Source organism: Acanthopagrus latus, chromosome 14 (genome assembly GCF_904848185.1).
Source record: "Acanthopagrus latus isolate v.2019 chromosome 14, fAcaLat1.1, whole genome shotgun sequence".
Taxonomy (NCBI): Eukaryota; Metazoa; Chordata; class Actinopteri; order Spariformes; family Sparidae; genus Acanthopagrus; species Acanthopagrus latus.
This window is the reverse complement of record NC_051052.1, coordinates 18601509-18620837: the sequence shown is the minus strand read 5'-3', so window position 1 is coordinate 18620837 and position 19329 is coordinate 18601509. Positions and strand designations below refer to the sequence as shown.

Genomic DNA, 19329 nt, shown 5'->3' with positions numbered 1-19329 from the left:
CAAGAGAGTTCGGGGCCGTTTTCATTTACACTTTTTTTTTTTTTCCCAACCGCTTTAAAAACTCTCCAGAAAACGTCTCAGTGTTGGACGTCGACAGTTGTAGCCATCGTAGAAATCCTGAGACATAGAAGTAAATACTTTGACGGGGAAAATGAAATCTGAGAGGCGTGAGAAGCAGCAGAGAGCATCACAAATGTTGTAAACAAAAGAAGAAAACAAAGATTGTCGCACATCCAAATACGATTTAAAGGTGCGATCTGTAAGAAAAGTAGATTTTTGTGTGTGTTCCCAACTCGTCGAGTTGGGAACACACACAAAAATCTACTTTTCTTACAAATTTAATGCAGCTGCTGGAAAAGCAGACCATGAAAGATGATCCTGTCCTGTAGATTTAAAACAAACGCAGCTTTATTACGACAATGCTTTCCTAAATGAAACCAAACGTCCGTCTGCTGCAGCGGCCATGTTGTTTTGGTAACGGTGATGCCCCCCCCCCCCAAGGTTAAATATCCTTTTTCTGTCTTTGTCTTTACACCATTTGAGAGATAAATATGTAACCCTAATGAAAGAAAAAACAAACTGCTGTCAACATGTTTTAGCTTAACGTGCACTTGATATCTTCTGGGGCTTTCGGCCACATCATGGAAGGCCACAAAATGCTGCTGAAAGCTCTGAAAGACTTCTAGTAAGTGACCTTGATTAAGAAATTTTGTGTATTCGGAAGTTGAGATAAATGTTCTGTTTCTCTGCTCTAAGTTGCCTTGAGAAAGTTTTGATAGTAAAGAAAAATGACAAAACATGATGGAAACATCGAATGTAATACTGTGAGTTTGAAAACAGATTTCCACCGAACCTCCATGTTAAAAATCCAGACGTCTACGACGGCTACATCTGAGAAATGTTCAAACGTCTCCACAGATATCTGGGAAGCAACTTCCTACTTTATATATCAGTTTAGTTTACAACAGGTTATATCAAAGAGACCTCACAGGGTTGTTTAAAAGTTCAATCCATCGACATAAATGCACACAAAAGAAAGAAATATAAACAAAAAAAAATGAACAAGACAATAATAAACCCAACCAGCACTGAAGTAAAACTGCACATTCAATACTCCTCGGTGCTAAAATGGTCGACTATGTTAAAAACATTAATGTAATGTAAACGATTAATAGAGTAATGCAAAAAAGACGTCATCTATTCATATTGCATTGAATATGGCTCAGATTCTTCTATTTTTCTTCTTGGATAAATGCTGCGGACACACACACACACACACACACACACACACACACACACACACACACACACACACACACACACACACACACCTGACTGTCCGTCATTGTGTACGTGCTGAACAGAGAAAACGAAGCTTCATCTTTCTGTTGCAGCTGCACTGACTTCTCTCTTTTCAGGTTTGATATGGAACTGGGGGATTTTGTCACACACACACACACACACACACACACACACACACACACACACACACACACACACAAGCTGCATGTGAAAAGCCTTGTCGGGTCAGGAGTACCAGACGCACACTATGGCGGTGTGAAAAGTTTAAATATTTGTTTGTGTGACGGCTGCTAGATAGTGAGACGTTTGAAGATGATTATGCTTAAAACGCCTGTTTTTTGAATGTAGTTTGGTGTGTGATCGACTAGCTGCACTCACCGAACGATCAATAACTCTGCACGAGAACTAATGTGTTTCTTTTTCTTGATACTGGTGCTTTCTAATGTGAAGTGGTTCAGTCGGTGGTGAGTTTCAGTTTCATTTGATTAAATCTGAGAAGCAACATTTTATTTAGACTTGACTTAATATAACTAAGAGAGTTTTTAGCATTTTATTCCTGTGATTCTCTGGATTTGAGCAGCAACTGATGATTGTTTTCACAATCAATTTATCCGCCAGTTACTTTCTAAATCAATCAATTCATTGTTTGCTCCTGACTCAATATTAAATTTTCCAATTTTCCAAAACCTTTCCTTGTCCTAAACCCAGAGACAGTAAAAATTTACAGTAATAAAATATGAAAAAAGCTAGACAATATTTAAATTTAAGGGGGTTAAGACCAATTATTTGGGGGAATTTTTTCTTTAAGACACACACAAGGTTTTAAAATATGTATAAATTGTACAAATATTTGCCAAAAAGTTCTGTTTAAGTGTTATAACTGAGCTAAAATTCAATATTATTGTTTATTAACTGTCAGTGGTATCAAATTGTGATCACTGTGTCACCTTCTTATTGTTCATTTATTCTGTGATAAAAGTTAGATAATGTTCTGTAAATCAGGTGTAACAATGTTTTGTGTTACATATCATCACCGCAGGGTGTTTCTGTCTTGTCATCATTGTATTCTGAGTATTGTTTGTTTTTCTCATCACACACATTTAGTCCCAAATCTTCTGTAAAGACTCAAAGGACGCTGGAATCAAAAATGAAACGTTATAGGAAGATTTGATCACTGGTTTGATCATTTTCTATCGTCAATATTGTAACATACCAATATATAAATGTCCTTATTAATATCTTTAAAAAGATAGCACAGTCCTGTTATGGGACCTTTTCCTCTAAGATTATGATAAAACTTCACCTACTTACATTTTTGCTATGAAAGACAAATTTACGTCCACATCAACATGTAACATCAGCTGTCAACTCCTGCGACCAACGACAAGACCAACACACGGTGGAATGAAACAGTAAAAACAGGAAACTGATGATTGTCATGAAATAAAAACGTTTGGACCACACAGAGCAAAAAAAATGTTTGGTTATTTAATAAAACCTAACAGGCTGTTTTGGAAGTCACTAAAACATTACTCCTACTTTTGTTTTAAAATCAGTCCTCCAAAAAACACATTATCACGCTGTTCAGATGTTTTATGATCAAAGTTAAGAGCAAATGTTTCAGAACTTTCTGGCTTGTGACGCCTTAAATCAAATCGATATCCACTGGGAGCAGCTGGAGCAAAGTGTGATTCTTTCTCGAGGCGTTTTTAAAGTCTGGAAACAGTGAAAACATCAAGTTTTTACAAGAAAAATGGCAAAATTTTGAGTCAAAAGAAATGCAAAGTATGTTTTTGTCTTTCTTATACGGAAATTATACAGAAATATACATTTTCTTGTCATTTATTTTGTTGATTTAAACTTTTGACTGTTGCCTTTTAAGATTTTAACTTCAAGTATCTGTTTTTATTTGCACGTGTGAAACATTTTTGCTCCAGTTTAAAAAAAATAAAAGTTTTTGTTTTGTCACTTCCTGCCTTCCGTACTTATCTTGAACAAATTCAACAATTCCTATGATTTATTTTGTTACTAATTTCAGTCTTATACTGTTTATGTGAACCCGTGAAGCTTCTTGTGTTTCTTGTTTTATAAAAATAAAGTTATTTTCGTCACTTCAAGCCTTCTGCACTAAAGTGAGACAGCTGAAAAGACATTTTTTAAGCTCTGTTGATCCGTCGATGGAAAAATGAAACATCATAAATTCAAACCAATCTGTTTAGGGGTTTAATGTGAAAACCAACCGCTGTGAGGGATCAGTAGAGAAACAGATATGACACTACGTCAGTGCAATGTCTTTGGCACACAGGTTTTATGGGGTAAACATAGAAGCCTTTAGTACGTCCATCAGTTCTGAAATGAAACGTTATGTTATACTGATTATTTTCAACACTTCTTACTGAGTAAATTCATTCTTAAAATATGAATTGTGACCAAAATAAACAACATGTTTTTTTTTTTTCATAAACTCACGACCCGCGACGGCTGCTCAAAGTGCACTTGCATCCTGAACCATTAAAAAGTCCTACAATCAATCACTCAGTCGATCAATCAGCAACAACCAATAAATAGAATATGAATAAATAAATACAAATAAATAGTTTGACGATTAAAATCTCCACTGCAGTGCTGCTGTGAGCTGAAGCAGTTCACTCCTCTGCTGCGTCTCGTTCATCTCTGTGGAGACGACGGAGTCCGATTTCTTTTTCTTTTTTTTCTTTTTTTTTACACTTTTCTCTCTCAGATTCGTCTCCACTTCGAGTGTGTGAGTCCAGAGAGGCAGAGTGAGTGTGTGTGAGTGTGTGTGAGCCTCAGACAGCCGTCTCCAAGTCTTCGTTGGTGGTGGAAGAAGGGTGTTTTTGGGTTCTCAGGTAGGCGGCGAGCTCAGAGTCTCCCTCCGCTTGTTCCGCTGGAGTCTTCCCCTGGTGGAGACACGAGGATGTTAATGTCTGAGAGGGGAAACAGTCTTAAAATAAAAGAAAAGCTCAGGGCTGAAACTGAAAATAAAGTATTTGGTGAATAAACGGTGATTTATGCCACAAACACGGTCAGTTTACCACACCGGAAACAAAGAAAAGCACAAAAACATCTTCGAGAAGAACATTTCACCTCACAGTGATTTGCCGATTATCAAAATTGTTGCACACTAATTTCCTGTTGGGCAAGTCATCGATTTATGACCACAGTGATTGTTTCAGCAATAAATGTTACATAAGACAGTGTCATGAGAAAGTGGCGACAGAGAGGTCACAAGATGGCTGAGGAGAAAAAAAAACGTAATAACTCTTTGACTGGGGAACATATTTTACATTTCGTTATCTGATCCAGTGATACGATCCGCCTTAAAATTAAATCTTTTGGCTGTTTGTGAGAGTCAAAGAAAGCTGTTCACATCACAAGTGGCTTGGTAGACAAACATGCATTTATCTTGCTGAAACAAATTAATACACAAGGAAAGAAATATCTTCATGTGTAATGTTTGCCGAATTAACAAGAAGGTGTGAATAGTTAAAAAAATGCAGACAGCGTTTCACAAAGTTTATATAGTTTCTCCAAATGCAACAAATGTCAAAATTTAGCCTTTTCTTTAATGGGGTCTGGTGACTTTCCCCACGGGCGACAAAGAAGAAGCCGTTTATCAGCTACTGCTTACTGTATTTTTTAAAATTTTTTACATGTTTACCATCAACATAGTACATCCTTTAATAACTTCTTTAATCAGTTCAGGGCGATACGACACACTTGAGACATGAAAACAGACCTTTACAGCAGACACGAGAACAGAAACGTCCTTCATGTTTTCTATGTATGATTCAGAGCTTCCTGTCGCTGATTCACAAAGATTGTTAAATTCGTCGTCATGCAACAACTCTTAAAACAACAAAAACTGAAAAATGCATCTGAAGAAACTGTGGTTACTAGTTCAGTGGTTAGTTGAAACAGAAAGTGAAAGTTGAGCTGAAAGCTGAAATCAAGCGTTTAATCCATGACGACGGCTGCTGTGGCTTCTTTGTGATGTTTCTTGGAAGACGTCAGTTGACTCAGCAGTCCTACAGTCACAAAACCTCTCTTTTTTTTATTTTGGCACTCTCAGGATGTTGTGAGTTAAAAGTTCCAGTGCTTTTAAAGTATTAAATAAACATGTCTTATGTTGTTTTCTGCTTTTACGTTTCTGTATGGTGTTTTAAAAGTGTGCAAATGATCCCAGAACACACAAACAAAGTATCAGAGACAGTCAGCTTCCCCTAAAACTCGCTCAGTTCAGGGCTTCCCCCTAGTGAAACTGTAATACAAGTCAAACCTGCTGACTGATGAACTTGGAGTATGAAGGACACACCCTGCTTCGGTCTGTAGTTCATTTACATATCAGGCTGATGCTCTGATATGACTCAGCAGGATTTACAGGAAACCTGTGTGTTTCTCAGGTGAATGTGCTGCATGTTTTTACCTGGAAGTTCGTCTTGTCGAGTGACGCACCAGCCTCCACCAGCAACCGACAAACAGCATGCTGCTTCTCTGAAGCCGCTTTGTGCAACGCAGTGTCTCCTCTACACACAAACACACAAAATACCTGGTGATCAGATAAACTGTGAAGACGAGCAAAGAGTCACAAAATGTCAAGGTTGTTGTTCCACAAAGCAGTTAAAGGAGGTGATTAGGTTTGTTGTTGGCACATTGTTGACGCATGAGATCTGATTCTAACAGTAATCTGATTAAATCTACATGCATACAGTAAACAAACACAGATAAAATAAAATGAAAAGTACCCAACATACTTCTCTCTGTCTGTCAAATCCAGAAGCACTTTAGAGCCTGAAGAGGAAGAAACAACAAACACAAAGAGATTTGTTTCTATGGACAGTGAGCGGAACCACAAAATTTACCTATGTCATTACACATATTCTACTTCCTCGTCAAGATTTCCCACAATTCAGGTGTGCTGTGCTAATAGTATGCTAGTCAAGTTGAGGTGAGGAGCGTCCTACAGACTTCACAACTAAACTTCAAGACCCTCTATCCTTCTTTTTCTTTCCAAATATCCAAACATACCCAAAATAATCATGATGACATTTCATGTTTGTTTACATTTTACTTGCAGCTTTTCTCATAACAGAAGTGAGTCTGTCGGCTCTGTGGTGGTTGAAAAGGTCGACCAGGATTTGTTCAGACTGGTGTGTTTGTTTGACGTTTGTAAATGAAATCATAAATAAACATGAACTTTGTGTAACACCTGGGTTCATAACACCTGAAGGACCTACAGCAGGATCATCATAAAGGATATTCCCCAAACGACAAAGTGTCTATTATTGTGAAAACAAAAGCTGCTTTTGTTCTTTGATTACTGACTTCCTGTTTTACCATCTAAGAGAAAATACATTCAGGAGGCCGTCAGAGCCGTTTGCTTATATGACCGATGACACATAAAGCACCTTTGAGATAATCACACACACTCTGACACACACATGCACATCATGCACACTCTCACCCTGCTGCAGTATGTAGCTGACCAGCTCTGCGTGTCCGTTCTGAGCAGCTATATGTAACGCTGAACAACCTCCAGAGTTTCTGACCAACAGGCTGACGCCTCGACGCACACACTCCGACAGCTGCAGGCAGAAAACAGAGAACTGGAATTTAGGATTTATTGAAAGACGGCACACACAGAGTCCTCACTTGTAGCTTCAGGGTAAAAAAAAAACTTTACAAAGCAGTGTAGAGTTGTGATGTGACGCTGTTTGTTCCCGGAATTCCTGCATACTTTTCACCTTAAACTTTTAAGATTGATTTTTATCAGGAAACATAGCCGTCAACTGTATCATTCCTGCGTCATAAACTAGTCTGAGTGACTACAGACTGAACAAACTGCTTTTCTACTGGCTCATTTCTTTGTCTGAGCAGATGAATGAATGCTTTGAAGATGAGTCTGTTTGGTTGAAAAATCCCGTGAAAGTACAGCATAAACATGTGAAACTGGTTTTTAGTTACAGAGCCGAGGACAAACTGTGTGCGTCTGTCTGTCTGTGTGGGTTTGAACTTTACCATGGAGAGGTCTCCTGTACTGGCAGCTGTCAGCAGGGCTGTAAACACACAAACAGACAGAAATCATTGCATCAGATCACACTGCAGAACAAGGCGTCTGATTTCTGCAGACGTCTCACTTTCCATGGACACGTCTTCTTCTACTAATATCTGTGTTGAAATACAGCTGGTACATATGATGACTAACTCCTAAAGAAGCTCGGGGGACTTTTCACCAAAGTTATTTGTTATTCACCCAGAATTCTGCTGAGGTTGTGAAACGTGTATCACGATGAAAGAGAAAATAGACGTCTTTGCACTCGTTAAGGTTTGTCTGTGTTTTGTCTGGTCAAGTGAAGCACGAGTTTATTTCCTCATTGCAGAATATTTTCATCGTCTCTTGAGCCAAGAAACTGCTCGCAACAGCACGTCCAGCAACTGAAACACCTGCCTCGACTTTTTCAGAATTAATACTCAACTCGAGTCATTTTTGTATCTGCAGCAACAAACATTTTACTGCTTATTAGAAGTAAACAAACAAAACAATGAAACAGACTTGACTTAAAATGAAACGTGTGAAGCTACAAACAGGCCGAGTAAGAAAATACAGTGAGAGAAAATCAAATCCAAGCAGAAATGTTTTTATCTCAGAGTGTGTTACTGTATATTTCAAGTGTTGTTTGCTGCTGCAGGTGTCAAAACTGCAAGTGGACGGACAGTAAACATGTCAGGATGGGGAACAGCTTCATTAGAGTGGAGAGTCCCAGGAATCCCAGGGACTTACTTCTTCTTGAGGCCACGCCGCCACAGTAAACATCCTACAACGTTTCCAGAGACACTATTGTTCTGATGGTCACAGGCAGAACGTGGTGATTTGTAAAACTGAAACCTGCTCGGGTTGGATTGAGGAAGCTGCTTCAGACTGAAGCTTCTGACTTTGCATATCTAGACATCTAGACTTCAACTGTATGATTCATTACAGACATGATTAATATGAAGCTATGAATAAGAGCTGCTGGCCTCGGGGGTATTTTCTGACTTTTAGGCTTCACTTACAGGTTTTAAAGTGATTAAACTACAACCAGAAATCATTTTTTATATATTTATGTGTGCTAAAGTTTGTGTGTGTGTGTTTCCTCTACCTTGTTCCTCAGATGTCAAGGGAGTCCTGGAAAGATAAATTGCAGAAGAAATTAAAATGTGATTGATAGCTCAGTAGTCCACCATTAATACATGGTACATTCACAGTTAATTGAGCTTTAGTTAATAGTTGTTATTACTATATTAGTTATTAAAAAAGGCAGACGTACCCAGCAGTGGGTTCCACCACCAGATCAGGCATCCCCGTGGACGCTGCCTGATTCCCCGTAGGTCCCTCGTGGTCCAGGATAAACACCTCATCCTGGCAGATTTCCGTCACGAAGTGGAGGTGCTCCTACAAAAACACAAGAGAGATTCATGTAAATATACGAGCAGACAAACATCTCAGTCAAATCAGGTGTGATCTTAACCAAAAGAAATGTTTACCTGAGCCTTGTCGATGCGATAGAAGCGATCAGCTGATGTGGCTGCAGAGACGAGATGCACGTGTGAACAAGAAAACACTTTCTTTATCACCTAGACAGCTTTGTATTATCTATCAATAGTGTCATTTATTAAGTTAAACTAAAACTTGCTTGGAATAAAATAGGAATGCTTTTGGTCTCATTCAGAACATGTGCTGGTGGTGCACATCGGCCTCTTGTGGCTGAAATTAGTGTTACAAAAATCAGGTTGTTGTTGTTTTGAAAACTTCCTCATATCTGACGACACGTGTGAGTGTTTCAATCACTCACAGTCCAAGAAGCTCCAGTTGGGAGAGAGTCTACTGGTTGAACTGGTCCTGGGGACGCCTCTGCACTCGTCCTGAGGACAAAGAGACGGACACGGTGATCTTCATCATCCGTTCACTGAGCAGTAACACTGATTATTATGAATGTTAACATGGGGTTTGTTTGAAGAGAGAAGAAGCAAAAGGAGAGAAATCCAGACAGAGATTAAGTGTTTTTGTTTTGAGCAGTCGAACAATTAATAGCAAGACAGAGACAATTAAGACAATGAGGCAGCGTGTAGCTTGGTTTCAATTAGTTTTAGACCAAATCAGTTTGTATTTTAAATATCCAGAAACATTTTCTCTACTCAACATGGGTGTCAGTCTGTATTAGACCATATTAAGCTTGTTTTTCACTGTTGAATTCCTCATTTTAAAGGGTTAAGTGCGACCAAAATGATATTTTTCTCTCATTGGGAGAATAAAATTCTGGGAAAAAGTCTCTAAAATCACACCCCAGATTGTATAAAGTCGGACTGAGGGATTTAAAAAATATAGCAAGTAGCTTCTAAAGTCTCCAAAACTAGAAATAACCCATCTTTTCTAGCAGTGAGACACCCAAAAGTCATATACCTGGTAGTGCACTCTGTGGCCAGTAGATGGCGCCTGGTGTAAGTCCTAGCAAGCACAGCAGACAGGTTTCAAGGTTAACAAACAGCCAAAGCATTTACATCAAAAACTTGCAGGGATGTCAGCTCGGTTAGCAAAGGTTTCCCCACGTAAGACACACAGCTCTGAGCTCCCGCTGGTGCTGGTTTGCATATCCATCTATAAATAACTGGCTGAGAGATGACGCTGCAAGCATCATGAAATAATGATGACGAGGAAGAACCAGAAGAGGGGAGAGAGGAAGAGGAGCATTAGAGTAACGGTGAAGGGTAAAGGGGGGAAACTTGCCTCTTGTAGTCTGTCGATATAGAGTCGGCATGTCTCGAGGTCGCAGTCGCCCCTCACCACCACGATGCCCACTGGGATGGCTGGACGACACAAACAGGTTGAGAGGGAACTTATCGTGAGTGACCGCTTTCACAAACAAGCAGCGATGTGATCAGTTATATGTCCGTTTATGGTAGTTTCATCAGAGGACGGTGTGATAGGCTGCGTTACACATCATCACCCTCTAATCAACAGCGAAGAAGAAGCAGATGTTGCACACTGGATCAAAACCGCTTGTCAAAAGCCAAAAAAACACCTTCTTCTTCTTCTTCTCATGTGAGTTAGATGTTCACTACATTCACTGCATACTTGGAAAAATGTGTTTCCATCTCCAATTAAGCACACTTTTTCGAAAAAAGGCAAACCACAACAACAGAGCGGAAAACTTTGGTGAAACAGATCAATTGAAACGTGGCTACAGTCAAGATTTTGTGATTCAGAGAAAACCGATCCTTACAGATGTCTCGTAGTCGCTCTTTGTCGTACTGCAGTCGGTCGTACTCCTGCAGGCTGATCCGATTCACCCGGAGACGCAGGCGATCTGGAACTGCGTGAGGGCTGGAAGAAGAACCACACACACACACACACACACACACACAAGTGCATGTACGTGCACACACACAGTTCAGACATTCCCCAACATACAACAGTAAGGACATGTATATACATACATGCACACACAGACACGCATAGACACGCAAGTCACAAACTAAATCTGAGCTTTTGCAACATAAAGACACTTCCAGTTTTGCATTCAGCTCATTTCTAAAACTCTAACTGATAACTGGAAGTTTGCAAAGACTAGTAAACGCAACAAAATCTCCCTGTGGTAGCAAAGATAAACAAAGATAAAAGATTATGCAGTCCTCCTGCAACATGACCCTGATTCTAAGTTTGAGTTTGAGGTGGGCAAACACATTTTAAAGTGGATGTTTTTGTGGGCATTGCCTTCAGCGTGAATTAAAGAATACTGACGTCAGAGACACGGTGGGCGATAAGAAAAAAGTATAATGAGAAAACACTGTTGGCAGTGACCCATCTTCCCAGCCTCAAAAGCTCAAAACCTTACCTGCAAAGGAACGAAACGGGCGTAACGTGCATACTCTTTACACTGTTTTGGTTTTCTCACTCAGAGCTGAAGCAAAATTACTTAAAAAAAAACAAAAAAAAACAGCTTTTCTGGGGGAAGGGATGGACATCAAGTGAGAGCAAAGGAATGGTGCAGGTCTACTCAGAGCACAGCTCAGGGTAAAGTTAAAAGGCAAAAGGACAACAGCAGGAAAAACATCAAGACGAGGCAGAAGCACAATTAGAAGTGGAAGGCTTCAGCATGCTGCCATACAGTCGCTCTCTCTGTCAGTCTCTCTCTTAGTCCACAGATATACATTATAATTAACATACACACAACAGAAACATTCAACACAATACTACTCAACTTGGGTTCGACCAACACGAGTTCTTGAAGGCAACAGCAGCACAAATTTGTCTTGGACTCACAGAGTCACATTGAATTCTGCTCTGATCTGGAGCCGTTTACCGACTCGAGGAGAACTCAGTGACCTCTATTGTCGGTTGTTTATGTTCTGTTGACTGGAGTTCATGAACGTTACATTATAGAGAGGAGAAGGGAAAAGAAGAGAGTCTCTGGTGAGTGCTGAGTTCAGTCATTGACTTGAACACAAACTCACAGGCATTAGCTTATAATTAATGTACAGTAATTTGTCTGTTTGTGGTGAATAAACAAATTATCCTGCAGTGAAACTCGATCTGCTAACGATGTGTGTTATGTTTTATTTCACTTCACAGTCTCTCACCAAAACAGTTGCAATCAGCTACCATTTCAAATCTTGCAAAAAGATGTCTGAATTGGCCCAACGTCTGTGTGTATCATGAAAAAAACTTTATTTATTTATTTATTTATATAAAAATGTGACTTTCATCACCGTAAATGCTTTTTATGCAAACCAAGTGTTGTTTTCGGTCATTCATCATAAAAACTGACTGGTTTCAATGTCCTCAAATCAATTATTGATCGAACCCGAGACGAAACGTGACACAACAACGCCAATAATCATTTCCTCACACGGACACATACAGACGTACATACAGTGACATACTGAGGGCTGAGGTACTTACACAGAGAAGGAGTCTGGGGGAGCAGAGAGGCGGCGCAGATCAGCTGCACACACCTTCTGAATACTACCGCCGCACACACCCAAACACACACACAGAAGAGAGGAGGAGTGTATGGCGGAGTGGAGGAGGTGGAGGTGAAGGGAGATGAGAGGAGTGTAGAGGAGTGTAGAGGAGTGGAAGAAAGAAAAGAGAGATTGTAGAAGGGGAGATAAGAAAAGGAGGAGAAGAAGAGGTAGGGAAAAGGAGGAGGGACGATAAGGAAAAGTCAAAAGATAAGAAGGAAACGAGGAGACAAGGAGAGAAGAGGAGAGAAAAGAGATGTAATAGTAGGAAAAGAAGGAAGGAGAGAACAAAGGTTGAAGAAAAGAGGAGGCAAGGAGAAGAAAAGAGACAAGGGAGGAGAATGGAAATGTGACAAGGAAATGTTGTACGGTAAGGAGAGAAGAAAGATGGAGAAGGAGAGGAGATGAAGAGGAGGTGAATAGGAGAGAAGAGAGGAGAAATAGAGGAAAGGAATCAAGAGAGATTGGAAGGAAAAGATTAAAGATGAGGAGGAGAGGAGGAGACAAGGAGAGGACTCAAGGAAAAGAGGGAAAGAGAACAAGGTCAGAAGAAAGATGGAGAAGGAGATGAGATAAGGAGCAGAGGAAAAAGGGAGGAGAGCAGAAAAAAGGAAACCAGGAGAGAAAGGAAAGGGGGCCGTGGTGAGGGGGAGTGAAGGAGGACGAAAAGGGAAGAGAAAACGAGGAAATGAAATGAACCAGGGGACGGAAACAAAGGACGGAGAGAAGGAAATCAAAATAATAAATAATCAAAAAGATTCCAGGCATGTTTTTGGCAGAAAGAAGAGGAGGCGACAGGAGGAGGTGACAGGAGGAGAGAAGCCCAGAGGTAAGTAGACAAACATTGATAGCACAGTAGCAGAGCAGTACATCAAGCAGAGACACTAGTTACTGCAGCTACAGCGAGTACGTCAGTGCTACTCTTCTCTATTTAACTCGCATGCAAACATTTACTGTTGTCTGATAACTTTAACACACGGTTAAATATCACATATATACACAGAGATATACATGAAGAGTTATTAGTGCTACAGAGACGGAGGTGGTGGAGGGTTAGTAGCCACAGAATGTCAGATGTAAACTGTTTTATCTCTGAAAGGAATCGATAAACGTCTCATCGCCTTCATCATCTTCTTCTTCTTCTTTTTCTCCTCCTCTCTGGTGAACCACGCAGTATTACATGTCAGTGTGTCACCGGAGAGATGCCTCCCCTGGTGCGTTTGTTTGGATTAATATGAGTGGACAACACAGATATCTCGACATTGATTGTGGTTTTTGGCGAGCTGAAGAGAGATGTGGGACACTGAGAGGAGTGAATGTCAGCTCCCACTAAACAGATTGTATGACTCACTCACAGTGCAACCCGGGCTTTTACAACACTGCTGGCCTAGTTCCTCTGTCTGTACTGTGTGTGTGTGTGAGTGTGTGTGTGTGTGTGTGACTCACTCGTTGAGCAGGGGCACAGAGGTGCGCCTCTTGCTCTTCTGGACCATGTTGGCCTGGTTACGTAGGGAGATGCGGAGAGTGGAGGGAGCGAGTCGACAAGGCTCACCGTCCACCTACGCACACAAAGAGACACAAGGATCACGGTCAAAACAGATAAATTGATAATTAAACAGACAAGATAATATCGCGGCCGTTGGTGTTAGCTGACAGGCAGGATGAGGCAATGATGATTCAATATCAGTGTCAAAACAACACCTAAATAAATTATTTTTGGGTTCCATAGTTTCAGGAATAATCAGCAAGTTTGAAACCATTTTTTTTAGAGAAAGAAATTATCATGAGAAATAAAGAAACACTGAAGCTAAATGGAATGAATGGCAGATTTAAGGGTCACCTTGAAGAGAAATGTCTATTTAATGTTTAATTGTTCATCATCGAAAATTTAAAGGTTCCCTTAGGAGTTTTTGACCTCTAACAGTGCCATGGAGTTGTTTCTCATCAATGCCGGGTACGAAACAAAGGACCCTGCAATGTGCAAGCAAGTCAAAGAAGAAAACTAAAGTTATATAGAGATCTAAACGATGCTTGATTTACTTTATAAACAAGAATACGAAAGGGAACGTCTGAAGGCTGAACTTTCTATCAAAATATCTGTTGAGTTCCTTTATTTGATGGTTATGAAAACATGTTGTTTCAGTAGCATATTTGATTTAGTAGAACATGAAACAGGATGTATGTTTAAGAAGTTGTGCTCTTATCTGACAAATGTTTCACTACTGCGACTGAATTTTGAATGAGCGATCCCTGTAATATTGGCCAAATATCAAATTGTTTGTATTTGGTCAAAAATATTGTGATATTTGATTTTGTCAACACATTTCAGTACTTTTATAATGTTTGAATATAATCTGTATGTTACAATAATACAGTTAATAACAGCAGTGACAGGGAGGCTCGTAGTGGTAGAATGTGTGCTCACCTGAACAGGTACGGTCTTGAAGGTAGTAAGAACGACTTCTCTGCACTGGTGCAACCTCTCTCCGTGTCCGCCGACCTGTAGCGCCGCCTGGTGGACAAACAGGAGACTTACAACAACACAGTAACTTATCACATTAAACACTAACAGCCTGCTCTGTTAGTGTTGGGTTCTTTTGACCATGTTTTTGGTCTTTTGGCAACTTTTTACAAAAATTGGACTTTTCTGTCTTTAAAATAATTCTCACAGTGGAGGTAAAAATACAATTCTGTCTCCACCTCCCCCGATGAGGCAGCCATGTCTGTCTGTGACTTCCTGTTTCTGCTGCCCGTTGGCGTTCTCTCAGCCTGTATTTGGAGATGCTCGGCCATCTAATATTCTGTTAAGAGTCAAATACTAATTCTCTCACCAGCGAGGCCATGGTGAAGCCGATAACCTCGATGCAGCCGTCGTCGTGGCGCTGAGGTTCAAAGTCGCGGTGGTCACCTGTGTTTCCCCACGGCATGGTGCCAGCACAGTACCTACACACACATAGACACACATTAAAAATCAAAATATAAATAATAGCATCTAGCCCACTAAAACAACTTGATGCACAGCTCAGAGGCTTTCCATCCAGAATCATCTTCCCCTACTGTATGACGATATTTCCCTGACTACAGTAAGGGAACATGTTTTCATTAGTTTTCGATGTCTAACCAGAGAAATATTCTAACTCCAGGGCGGTGTGGGAGGATTTTTACTCAGTCCTGTCAAGAAATAGTCTGAAATAGAGAGAGACCTCATGTCCCTGCCTTTAGGACTAACCAGCCTAAATTAATTTCATTAGTCGGGGATTCACCAGAGAATTGTGGTGTCTCATCTATTTATTAACATGGTCTCAAGGGCTTTTTCACACGAACAGGAAACGCTGATTAATTAGAGTTAGGTAGAATTTTCAGTCATGAAAAGGATCCCACTGAAAGATGTTGCACAAAATGTCACATTACACTGAATTCTGGTGTTTTTGTTGTTATTTTTTGTACCTGCAAAAAGAAATGAATTAATTTAAATTAAAACTGTGTTAAAATCATTCAGCCATTCATCAAACTTCGTATTGAAGAGCACAAATTCGAACTTACAAACATATTAAACAACCTTTAGTATAATGCTCTTTAACATGAAAAGAAACATTTTTCTTTGGGAAAAGTACCAACTTAAAGAGCCTTTTTGGTTAACTATATAACTACTTACTCAATGATAACAGTTTTTTATAAACTTGCATGAAGTTGCCAGCACAAAATTGAATGCAAAACAGATAAACGTGGACCTTTCCGATTAGTGGATGCCACGATATTTGCAGAAAGGTCGATAGCAGTCAACAAAGTAAATATTTGCCTGATGCTGATGGCCAATATTTCAGTGCAACCCTACACATTATAAGAGGTAGTAAAATGAATCCCTTCCCACACAAGTGTCTTAATGTATACAACTGATTTGTGTCCTGTAAGATTCTTACTGATTCTTAATGTTTTTGATTTTCTTTTATAATTTCTTGATTTCAGACTCTTTCGACAACACTGCAAGACAGCGAATGTGACACGAGTCACAGTGCAACCAAACTCTACACAGTATCATGGACTGTGTGTTTCCACCTACCTGGGAATGTTTAGAAACACAATGCACTGAAACTTCAGCTCCTGGATCTTAGGAGTCAGATCGGTACCATCACACTGAGAAAGACAAACACAGAGACACAGAAAGCTGAAATTATAACTTGTGCGTTCAATTCTTCTGACTTGACTGTACAGAACAACTGCTTTTCACTCTCAGATCAACCTTCACTTTCCAGTTCTCAGTTTCATTCTCAGTTTCAGTGTTCTTCTCGCTCTGGCCCAGTTCCTCTGCCTGTGATTGATTCAGGTCAAAGGTGAGACCGGATCACTCAGGGACTTGCTGCAGCAATGAGGCATGTTGAAACCTGAGGTGTGATGTATCAGTCTCATGCTATTTGGCATGGAAATAATTATTTTTCTGGGAGGATTCTCAGTGTTTTTAAGTCAGCAACGTGTTATTTTGTGTGCAGCAAAATAACTTTTTTACCTAAATGTCCACAATGCTATAAGTTTGATTATTATTTATTTATTTATGCACTTATTCATTTCTTATTATTAATGCCTTAAATGGGGTAGAAACCTTTTTATAATACCAAAAATATAGAAAATCACCAGTTTTATCCTTCAACATTAGCCTCAGATTTGAATGTTTTGCCAATGTGGGCATTTTTATTTATTTTTTCTGACATGAATCGATAAAAAAAAATCAGCAGAATCGATATAACAATGTCAGTTTGCTCTTCTAATCCCAGTACAGAGGTCAGTGGGCAGCAGCAGTGTAGTGTCTCTGAAAAGGATTCAATATGTGGTTGAAGGACACTTGAGCATGGCGGGTGTTCAAAGAGCAGTTGAAGGACGGTGTGTGTAATCACCAGGCCGACCTGCTGCCCAGACATGTCGACATGGAAAACGATACACAGAGAGAGAGAGAGTGTGTTAACACTCACCACCACTCTGACGTGCTTTGACAAATCCCTGGAGCTTCGCTGGAGGAAATCTGAGAACGCAGCCTGCAAACACGCAAGCATGTTCACACACACACACACACACACACACAAACAGAGAGAAGAAGCCAATCAAACAGAATTACAGTTCATTACATTTCCTTTTTAAAGAGAGATGCTTCCTCTCCAACTCACACCCATCTTCTCTCACACGTCTCTCATCTGCAGCTTCCAAAAAGTTAGATTTAACATTTCTTTGGTTTGAAGTCTGAGTGCAAAACTACGGTGCAGAATAAAACATCAAAATTAATTATTCAAAACCAAGACATCCAAATGTTAACAACAGCACACAGGTTGCAAACTGCACCTCCGAGACTTTTCATTATTTATCTAACATGATTAGTAAACGCAGTTAAATTCGGCAGTACGTGGTGGCGAGATAACACCACTTCCAACTGCATTAATGACAATAATTAATGAAAATAAGACTTTTACTCTTTAAAGACCCTTCACACATTCTGCTTTATCTTATAAACCTCCCTCTTGTGCTTCATGGTTTGGTCTGTCTTTCCCCTTATTCCCTTCCTTCATTCCAATCTTTATTCTCCTCTCCACTATCGTTCTTGTAAAAAGCTTGTGTCTGTGTGTCTTATTAAATATTCCCTTTTATTAAGGCATACACCAAAGTTTTATAATATGCTTCTGCCATGGTTTTTTCTGATTTTTTTCGCAATTCAACTCTGGATTCAGGGGTCAGGATACGGTTAACGTTATGTTTTGCAGCACAGATGGCATTAACATTGCTAGACTACCCCTCAAATAATTCCAGAATAGTTGAACACATGCATGTGCACTAAAGTTTCCTGAACACTGTACCAGGATTGGCTTCCAAACTGTTTGCAATGTCACAAATCACGCTCACAGGGGCCGCCTCTTAAAGGTCCAATTTGTTAGATGGTTGATTATTGATTCTCATTCCCAACTCGTCATATTCTGACATGACCCCACTAACCCAAAGTGTCAGTATTTGACGAGCTGGGAATGAGAATCAATAGTCAACCATCTAACAGATTGGACCTTTAAAATTACACTTCCAAAGAGCACAGAGAGAAAATGTACACCGTGTGAAAACAGCCTTCTAGAGTCAAACTGCACGTGCATTATTCTACCCTACAGGAAGAGGAAGAAAAATACTTTTCTGTTTGGAGGGGAACTTAAAGACAGACAGAGAGAGCGGCAGGAAGCCAGAGAAAGTTTCAGTGTGCATGAGGCAATACATCAAGAGGGACACTCACGCCTGCATAGAACATCTTGTTGCGGAAGCGACTGTTAAACTTCTCTGGGTTGGCCTCTGGAAAGACAAAATCAGAGAGGTACAGAGAGAGAGAATACATCAAATGTGTTGCAAAGCTGCTGGAATTAAGAGTGAAAACAAAACACAGAGGTGTGGAGGAAGATCTGAGTATAATCTGACTCATCCGTGCATGCATGAATGCTTGTGTGTATCTGAATGTGTCCTTTTTAATATTTTATTTCTGCTCATCTTTCCCTGAAGTGGGGTGCATTAACAGGAAACGGGAGGCCTTAATGGAATATAAATAGAGCTGAAGCGGGGTGAAACGTGAAAGAAAGACGTTAAAATAGTTTTCACCGACCTCTCGACTCGTGGAACTCCAGGGTGACGTGAGCGTCGAAGCCCAGGCTGAAGTAGTTGTTGAACACATTTAGAGGCAGCTGAGGACGCAGGAAAAAATAGTCAAGTGAGTGTTTTTGCATAAATTTTACACAATTTATTCACATAGACAGCTCATGTTCACACTGTCCAGCACATGAATCTTAATCATATCATTATGCCCATCCAGTTACTGTTACTCATGTGCTTTCTTTCACACATATTTTGTGTATGGATTTTGTATCTCTACAAGATCAACACATTGATTCTTTAATTCAATTGATTTATGTGATTATAAACATTGCTTTTACGTCTTTTTAAGTGTCTACATGTGCACAGAAATGTCAAATGTAAGCAGCAAAACAAAAAGCTGTA

General features: G+C 39.9%; 1 protein-coding gene and 1 long non-coding RNA gene across 8 annotated transcripts in view; both read right to left on the bottom strand.

Moving 5' to 3' along the window:
- The window catches only part of LOC119032215, a 1052400-nt gene that overhangs the window by 211213 nt on the left and 821858 nt on the right, over positions 1–19329 (bottom strand). The window lies entirely within an intron of this gene.
- Positions 1705–19329, bottom strand: part of dgki (diacylglycerol kinase, iota) — a 68456-nt gene continuing 50831 nt past the window's right edge. For 3 of the 4 annotated variants that reach the window (XM_037121068.1, XM_037121066.1, XM_037121067.1), the window contains exons 15-33: positions 18938–19016; positions 18578–18633; positions 17286–17348; positions 16382–16455; positions 15153–15264; positions 14747–14833; positions 13768–13880; positions 10581–10681; positions 10085–10164; positions 9761–9805; positions 9153–9222; positions 8845–8885; positions 8628–8752; positions 8460–8485; positions 7339–7376; positions 6785–6905; positions 6075–6111; positions 5747–5846; positions 1705–4220 (exon numbers count right to left, since the gene is read on the bottom strand). In XM_037121068.1, coding sequence (XP_036976963.1) covers positions 4110–4220; positions 5747–5846; positions 6075–6111; positions 6785–6905; positions 7339–7376; positions 8460–8485; positions 8628–8752; positions 8845–8885; positions 9153–9222; positions 9761–9805; positions 10085–10164; positions 10581–10681; positions 13768–13880; positions 14747–14833; positions 15153–15264; positions 16382–16455; positions 17286–17348; positions 18578–18633; positions 18938–19016 — 1479 coding nt within the window. In that variant the 3' untranslated portion in view covers positions 1705–4109. The remainder of the gene's footprint in view (positions 4221–5746; positions 5847–6074; positions 6112–6784; positions 6906–7338; positions 7377–8459; positions 8486–8627; positions 8753–8844; positions 8886–9152; positions 9223–9760; positions 9806–10084; positions 10165–10580; positions 10682–13767; positions 13881–14746; positions 14834–15152; positions 15265–16381; positions 16456–17285; positions 17349–18577; positions 18634–18937; positions 19017–19329) is intronic. The other variant, XM_037121070.1, reaches the window with a different exon arrangement.